This window comes from Oryzias latipes, chromosome 10, assembly GCF_002234675.1.
Source record: "Oryzias latipes chromosome 10, ASM223467v1".
Taxonomy (NCBI): domain Eukaryota; kingdom Metazoa; phylum Chordata; class Actinopteri; order Beloniformes; family Adrianichthyidae; genus Oryzias; species Oryzias latipes.
Window position 1 is genome coordinate 9340405 of NC_019868.2, and position 8736 is coordinate 9349140.

The 8736-nt window shown below is 44.2% G+C and overlaps 1 protein-coding gene across 1 annotated transcript; it reads right to left on the minus strand.

Moving 5' to 3' along the window:
- Positions 1–4790: 4790 nt before the first annotated feature.
- Positions 4791–6407, minus strand: LOC111948065 (piggyBac transposable element-derived protein 2-like). Its single transcript, XM_023959452.1, has one exon. The coding sequence runs from the start codon at positions 6405–6407 to the stop codon at positions 4791–4793; it is 1617 nt and encodes a 538-aa protein (XP_023815220.1).
- Between the last annotated feature and the right edge of the window lie 2329 nt (positions 6408–8736).

An 8736-nucleotide genomic window follows, 5' to 3' on the forward strand; every position in this document is an offset into this window, starting at 1 on the left:
GGGCCACTGCCAAGTAGCTCCCCCCCCAGGCTTATCGCAGGCTAAACCCCCCACCCCCTCACCCTAATATGAGGTTATATGAGGAAGGGGGTAAGTTGGGCACAGCTGGTAGACTGTCCCCCGGTGGTCGAACAGCAGTGCCCCAGCCCCCCCCCAGCATAGGGGCCAGGTCCACCCAGCCCAGGGGCCCCATCCCCGGAGGCGCCGACACCCCAGGCCCAGCACCACCCACCCCACACAGAGAGAGAGGAGCCAGAAAGCGCCGCCCCCTCCCGGAGCAAGTCCAGGCCCCCACCCCAAACGCCGGCCCTAGAAGAGCTCTGGTCAGGCCTCGACGGGACTGAGGCAGCCAACCGGCCAGGGCAACCGCCGATTGCCTCAGCGGAGACCCCGACCCGTCAACCCCCCTATGTCCCGTACAAAAAGTGGGCCCCCCCTCCCCCCCAGAACGCACCCCCCAGGACAGGGCCGATTAATTTCTCAATGAAAAAAACTCTCTCCAAAATATACAAACTTTTATGTAATTTAGATAATAATATTTCACTTCCGACAACAAAATGGGATGCGGATTTGAGCATCAGCACAGCACAGATGAAAGCTTCTGGTCAGAACTTTGTCTAAACACCTTTAAACTGACAAAAAGTCCAAATCTGCAGCTAATCCATTTCAAAACTCTTCACAGAATTTACTACACTGGACAGAGGATGGTCAAGATGGGTTTCAGTAACTCAGACATTTGTGAGCACTGTGAAAGTAATCTACCCGACAGTTACATGCACGCACTGTGGTTCTGCACGCCTGTCCAGGCTCTCTGGCAGCAGCTATGTGCCGATCTATCAGTCTGGCTAAAAGTTTCAATCACGGCTTCACCATCACTTTGTGTGCTTGGTGACATGAGTGCCATCGATGTAGAAAGAGGATTAGTATCTATCATTTTCATAACTCTTTGTATTGCTAAAAAAAACTATTTTATTAAATTGGAAAAACAAGAAAAATATAAATATAAGTCAACACAGAAATCTGCTGCTTGATCATATCAGCTTGGAAAAACGTCAGCCCAAAGTTCAAGTAACTTTGAAAGAATTCAGTCTCTCTGGTCTCCCATAGCTAACTCCGTGATTTAGGGGGTGGGAGGGCCTGGTCGTCGCTGCTCCTTGCCCTTCTGCTGCTTTTCGGGGTGGGGGCCGGGGCCTCCGGTAACTGGCAGGGGGTGGTGGGGGCTCCGTTGGTCGGGGGGTCGGGTCCGGTGCCTGGGTTGGGCGGGCTGGGGCGCTGCGTGGTCCTCTGGGCTTGGGTGTGGGGCTGCGTGGGGGGGTGGTGGGGTGGTGGTCTGGCTTGGCTTGGGGGGGTGGTCCCTTTGCCTGTGCTGGGGGGGGTTGGTTTAGGGGCCCTGCTGGGGGGGGGGCCCAGCAGCGCTGGATGGGCCCATCTACACCTGGGGCTGGGATCAGCCCTTCCCTGGCTCTGGGACGGGACGGGACAACCCTCTTGGGACCCCCGGTTTGCTCTGGGTGTCATCCGCTTCGGCTGCGGGGTCTGGGGTGGGGTGGGGTGGAGGGCTTTTCAGCCGTTTTGGGTCTGTTAATCTAATGGTCAGGAAGAGTAAAAGGAAAAGAATCTGTAAAGTTTTTTCCAGTTCAACTGAATTATACTGGCTTTTAGTTACTGACCATTCAAAGCCATGGAACTTCGATTGATAGGCCTTTACGATAATGTTTTAGAAAATAGATGTTTAAGCATTAGACTTGTCTTTTCGCAAGAGCAATGGTTTTACACTGACCCCCAGCGGCATTCACTGTCATACTGGATTGATATAGGACTTCTCTCTGAAAAATAATCTGTCTTGAAAAACCTTGGACAAAACGCTGGAACTCAAATCCTTCCTTAGATTTTGTAGACTACGTGCCAAATAAAAAGGTATGGGAAAGGGACGCAAAGCTAATCAAGCTCTGGCAACAGACGACATGCATAGCTAATTAGCTAGTTGATGCCAAGATGATCGGTTAGTTGGGTTTTTAATTGTAAATGTAAGTACTTGTGATCAGTAACTGTAACAGTAATAAAAGCACATTTAGAAGATAATCTTGTATATTACCAAACTGCTACATATATCTGTATGCGGTATCTCAGTTTGTTTACAGCGGGACACATTTCCTCTTTTGGTATTTTCAACACTACTACGCATGCCAGAATGATTTGTTCCGACCGAAAGTGTGACCATGTGAACGTTTGTTATAATCGGAAAAAGTTTTTCTGGGCCCATGTACACAGTTGAATTCTAATCAAGCTATTTTGCCCATGTAACAGCGGCTAATGATTACAGGACTGGTTAACTTTCAGCCAATGTTTAAGGTGGGTTTGGAAAGTCTGTAGTGTTGGACATTATCTAACAGAGGGAGGGAGGTTGTTCCAAAATATACTGGCCCGCACAGACAGAGCATTTGTCCTAATGCTGTTTTTCTGTAGGGGACATCATAGTCATCTTTAGAGCCAGCTCTTGTCTTGAGACCACTATGAGTTATTTTCTTAAAGAAATCAGGCATTGGAGGTGAGGCAAGTCCATGCAACACTGTGTACAATAAACAACGACACTTAAAACATCAAAAGTTCTCAAAACTCTATAGATGTTTTATGTTTTAAAAATATTGCAAAAGTAAAAGGACACTGGTTTTCTATCATAAACCTTCAATGATTTTTGTATAACGTGATCCCACAGTTTTACTGGTGTTTACACGTGTCAACGACCAACATGTTATACAGTATTCAATGTGTGACAAAACCATATATGTAAGAATAGTCTAGCTGTGCCAAGTGTTATATACGCAGTTTGGAATTGTTTAGGTTTCACTGATTTTGAAAATCTTCTATTGTAAGTTACTTGACTTTGATTGACAAAATAGTGTCTAAATCCAACCAAAAAAAAAAATTGAGATTGTGTGAAAGGACTTGTCGCTGTTGTCCCATGGCAGATTAAATTATGAACCTATAATGTTTTTCTTTTACAGTCATAAAAAGAAAAAAAAAAGATCTGAACAGTTTCCACTCAATGAAGACGTTTCTACTCTATCTTTGTTATGAAACCCATTGTGTGCAAAGAACAAACATGCACAAAAACACTCATTTAATGTATTTTCTCTGATCATCTTTAACAGTTTGTTCAAAGCTTTTGCATTGTAAATTAAAAGCATAAAAATGGCCTGTTTTGGTCTTGTGGTAGCCATGTTTAACTGGATACAATAGTTTTTTTTTGTTTTTTATAGGTTACGGATTAGGTAGGTCATTACTTTTAAGGACATTATTTATTGATAAAGAGACATATTATATGTAAATTGCCTCCATTGTTGTTGCCTTATTTTTCAGTGGAAAATGTGATGGGAGAAAACCCAATTTTCTTCTACGTAAAAGTCAAAACATTCTGTAGTATATTGTCAAACTTTCTTTAGCTAATTGTCAGCAGGTGTAGGATGGTGCAGCCATGTGTTATTTAGGATGATGCTGAGAAGTGGAGAGCATAAAAGGTTTTGAGCTGTAGACATGATTTAATAGTGTTTTTCTGAAGCTCCCCTTCCTCCTGAAAACAAAAGTCACACGCCACAAAAAGAGCCTGCATAGTTTGTCTTTGTTTGAATGGAAATAGATCCTAGAACATCCATTTTAGGCCTAATTTAGTAAAACTTTTAATGAACATCTTAAGATTGGATGCACACACAAATGAACTACAAGTGTTGTTTATCTACGGACTGATTGCACAATTGGTAAAATAGACAGCTTTTAAAAAGGGGCTTTGACCGCGCGTTTCTTTTTTTTTGCGCACATTGCTATTAATTTATCAGAAGGGAGAAATGTGCCTTCCTTTGAAGGTGTTCTGACATCTATTCTGCACAAATGTCTTTTTTACGCGCTCTGGAAAGCGGGATGCTAATGCAGCTGCAGCCCTAACTCTGCAGCCAGTCAGATCACCATTAGCCGCGGTTACATGGGCAGATTATCTTGATCGGATCAATGGTCGGGTTAAAATTCACCCGTGCACATGGGCACAGAAAACCTTTTTCCGATTAGAACAAACGTTCCCATGGCTCACACTTTCGGTCGGAATGAATAATTTCGGCATGCGCAGTAGTGTAAAATCACCCGGATGAGGAAATAGGTCCTGTTGTAAACAAACCGCTGCCACAGACAGACAGCATGTGCAGCAGCTCCGTAATACTAAACGATCTTCCAAACGTGCTTTTATCAATGTTATGAATATTATGAAGCGCCTGTTCGTTCATCGTTATATTTAATCTGTGTGGTCAGTGCTGTTTTGTGGAAAGATTAAGCTGGAAAAAGGGTTAGCCCTCTATGGCATGAATTTTTATTTTTTGAGGAAAAAAATATTTCACCCCAGTTTTGGGACCTTGGGGGGGTCCTTGTAATATATCAATCAGAAAATGTGCCCCCCCACAGCCCCCCCACCAGATTTTGGTTTGTTGCCTCAGAGCAACAAGATGCTATGAAGGTACTAAAACGCCAAGGTTTTCTATATTATTTAATAAGTGGAATGAGGAACAAAAAAGCATTAAATACATTACAAGAAGTTTTTTTTCAACAACAACAACAATTTCAAAAGTTTTCTTTCAGTAACAACAATTTGAAAAAGTTTCTTTCAACAACAATTTCAAAGTTTTCTTTCAACAAACAGCCACAAATGGTTTATCAATGAGTACATTACAGATTAGCTGCAGTGTGTGTTTATGTTTATGAACGTGTGTTCCTGTGGGGTACTGATTTTTGACAAAACACAGTCTGCATTATTCTGTATGGAACCTCAGGAAGCAGTTGCTGGTGGATGTGAAACAGAGGCGGACGTCACATTTTTGGCACTTGGCTTTTGGTGTACCTTTGCATCCTGGTACCTTGCATCTCCCTTTCTTTTCATCCATGACCATCCAGTGGGCTGTGGCATCCAGACGCACCTCAGGGACTGGAATAGGTGTAGCGGGTCCTCTTCTCCTCTTTTCTTTGTACTCCCCAGCAATTGTGGAACTGGGACGACCTCTCTTATGCTCCAGATTCTTGCCACTTTTGCATAAGCTTTCTCCAATATATGACTTGAACGTATAAAGCCTGATCTGTTCCTCTTTACTCATCCCAGTGCTGCTGCAGTCTCTCTTGTAGAGCAGCCAGGCAGTCACGGTGGTCATGTCAATAAAGTGGAACATCAGTCGGTGGTACCACTTATTTGACCTGATTTTGGTGCGGTACAGTGCAATGAGAGAGTCCAGCAGATCCACTCCACCCATATTCTTGTTGTACTCTCTCACCACGGCAGGACAGGGAACTCTGATGACTTTTTTTTGCTTGCCATCCCACCTATCAACATCAGTGACCGGGTGTGCTCCAATGTAATCACTGAGAAGACTGACTGGACGGTTATCATACCACTTCACAGCATGCAAGGTGGTTTCTCCAACCATGGCCGTCTTCTGGTCAAAAGATCCACGTCCAGTTCTCTTCAACTCAGCATCACACATCATGCTCACACCTGGTAGTCTGTTGCTACGGACAGTGCCAGCACAGTGAATTCCCTGCTGAGCAAGTGTGAGAATGAGAGGAACACTCGTGAACCAGTTGTCAAAGAAAAGCTTATGTTTCTGGTGTTTAGGTATTGGCTGGGCCAGGCGGAGGACAACGTTGCCACTTGCTCCTACATCTGGCAGCTCAGGGGGTTGCACAACTCTCCCTGTATAGATCTCAAAATTGTGCGGGACACCATCAGAGCCAGCCAAGACAAGTATCTTGTAGCCCCATTTTTTTGGTTTTGCTGGCAGGTATTGCTTGAGTCTGTTTCTTCCCTTGAAAGGGACCATCTGCTCATCTACAGCCAACTTCTCACCCATTGGGATTGTCTGCAGCTTTGAGGTGAGATGAGTGACCAGTGGTCTGATTTTATGGAGATGATCAACATTTTCTCCTTGTCTCACTTCATTGTTGTTGAAGTGCAGACATTTTTTGATGAACTCCCATCTATTCAGTGACATGGTGTCAGCTACCTGGGAAACTCGGGTGGCTTTGTTCCAAAACATCCGGGTGCCTGGTAATCCAAACAATGACATGTACACTGCTGTACCCATGAATTGCTCCAGCTCTTTAGTGGTGAGGTTAAGGGGCTTGTTGGTGTTACACTGAATGGCATACAAATTTGACTGCTCTACAACTACTTCCAGAATGTCTTCAGAAAAAAACATCTTAAAGTATTCATAGGGGGACTTGATATCGTCTGATTTTGGAAGGCCGGCCTGCCATTCTGGGTAATTAGTGATGTTGGCATTGTGGGGTGTTCTCCAACGGGGTAAGCGTGGAACATCTTCCTGTGATGCTTCAGCCTCATTTTCCTCTTCATCCAGTGACTCATTGTCATCAGGCATGCCAGCTATATGTTTTCAAAAGAAACCAGTAAGCATAAAATTAGAATAAGTCATATATACCTCTCTAAACGCACAAACACACACACGCATGCACACATGCGCACACACACCCACACATATTTTCATTCCATACAGTATATTACTCTGCTGACTGAACCCTGATCTCCTAACTCTCCCTCAAACCTGATTCTGGAGTCCACTCTTCCTCACTGTCAATCTCCTCGAGCTCACTATCCTCACTGTCGGAAGGGATGAGCCTAACCTCTTGATCATGTTTCTTAGACCGATAAAATGTTTGTGCATCCATTTCCTGTGAATAATAGTAGATAGTACAGCAAAAAAATGATTATGTTGATAACTATGCATCCCTGCACATCTCCATCCATTAGCATGTTATAGTTCACACAAAAGTGATCTAACTGCACAATGTTGCCCTGAGGCAACGAAGGAAAAACTGCCATTTTAGTGTATAAATGAAGACAAAAAGTATCTTTACTCAATCAAATATGGTTCTCTACTTATTCATGCACATCATAGATATTTTTATACCAAGTAATTTAAATGTAAACATGTTAAAAAGTGAAATTTATCTTACCTTCTGCTAGCAGTGTGTCCAAGTCGGCTGTGGTCCCAAAAAAGACTGTTTCACCCCAAGACGAAAGGTCAAAGCCACACCCAGCTCAAATTTCATTGGTCACAGACATATCAGCAGACTTTCAGTGTAGTGTTTTGATTTAAAAAAATTAAAGGGGTGGAGGGTGGGCCAAAATAGTGGTTTGTTGCCTGAGGGCAACGCCATGCCATAGAGGGTTAAGGCAGGCTAACACGGGCTAACCTCATTAGCCTTGATGGAAACAAAATCCAGAATCGTGCGAGAAACGCTGCAATCTGCATCTTGGCTGCACGTAAATGTGTGGGAATAACATCAGCCTTTATTTTGTCGGGACGCAACTGGAAACACAAATCCACGTGATTGTTTGAACAATTTTTAAGGACTGAGCGACACTTATTTCTGCTCTGAAAAGTTCACACAGACCGCCCCAAAGCCACTCTGTGAGCTAGCGGCCCGAGCTCTGTTCGAACACGGTTCCTGCTGAGTCCTGCAGCCGCTAACCCGGAGCGGCGGGACGGCTCGCAGTCTGAATTCTCCCACACATAACAAAACAACAAAACGCACACGTAAAAAAGCATCCTCCCCCCCCTCAGTCACAAAATTATTAATCTGGCTGCTCTGCTCACTCGGGTGCCAGTGGACCAAGTGAGCGTCAGGGGGCACGAAGCGCTCCTGCCCCGCATCTCCCTCGTGAGGGGTGTAAGAGAGGGGAGAGCCAGCGGGGCGAGAGCGGAGCGGCGCTTTTCACGGGGCGTCCGCAGAGCAGCTGGTTGGTCCCGTATGCGCTCCAAAGCTTTCTCACAGCGAAACACCATCTATGCATGACGTAACCCAGAGCAGTAGTGACACATGATCGGAATGACCGTTTACATGCTCCACGATTGGATAAACGATCGGTATAACCCACCTATCTCGATCGGAAAGAAATTCTGATCCGAACGAGTCTGATCGGGGCAGAGTATTCCGAACGGCGCGTTTACATGACACATTTTCTTTCCGATCAGGCGTTCATTCCGATTACTTTTGCCCATGTAAACGCGGCTATTGAACGCCTGATGAGACAGAATAAAAATGAACTATGGGCCATGGTAAGGGGTCTCCTGCCAACCTGGTGCTTGTGTTGGAGTGGCATGGACAGTACACCAAAGAAATGCTGTATGGTAGGAAAGTGACACCGGCAAAAAAAAAGCAAATAGAAAAGCATAAATATTGTCAGATTTAATAACTTTATACGATTCCATATCTGTCTTTAACTCCTTGAGAAGCTTTAGAAGTGCAACACTAGTTATTTGCATCAACAATCTTTGCCTTTGGCCTTCCAACGTATTTAGTTATGTGTAAGCAAAAAAGTCATGCTCTCTTTGTTGCCTTTTGTTGAGTCTACGCCATTCTCAAAAGAAAAGACTGCAGTGACTGCAAACCTGTTTCAAATTGAATGTTGCTCTATTTGCATTAACCTCTCCTAGTTCTTTTGCATGTTATGCCAGAAACGTCTTTGTTGTATGTTATTTAAAGGCAATGGAGAAAAACAATACATTGTGTTCACAATACTCAGTTTATCAAGTGCGATATATTTTTGCACATCATGTGTTTGCTATCAAGCTTGCATAGCACAAATGCAAGTGGGTTAATCAGGCCGTCGGATTCAAACTTAGCGTAAGAAAAGTTGACCTTCAACAGACTAATAAAACTACCTCATACTGCATGCAAGAATGC

Bases quoted from the DNA above. Each gene is read 5' to 3' on its own strand.
- LOC111948065 (XM_023959452.1), bottom strand. From the start codon at position 6,407: ATGCCTGATGACAATGAGTCACTGGATGAAGAGGAAAATGAGGCTGAA.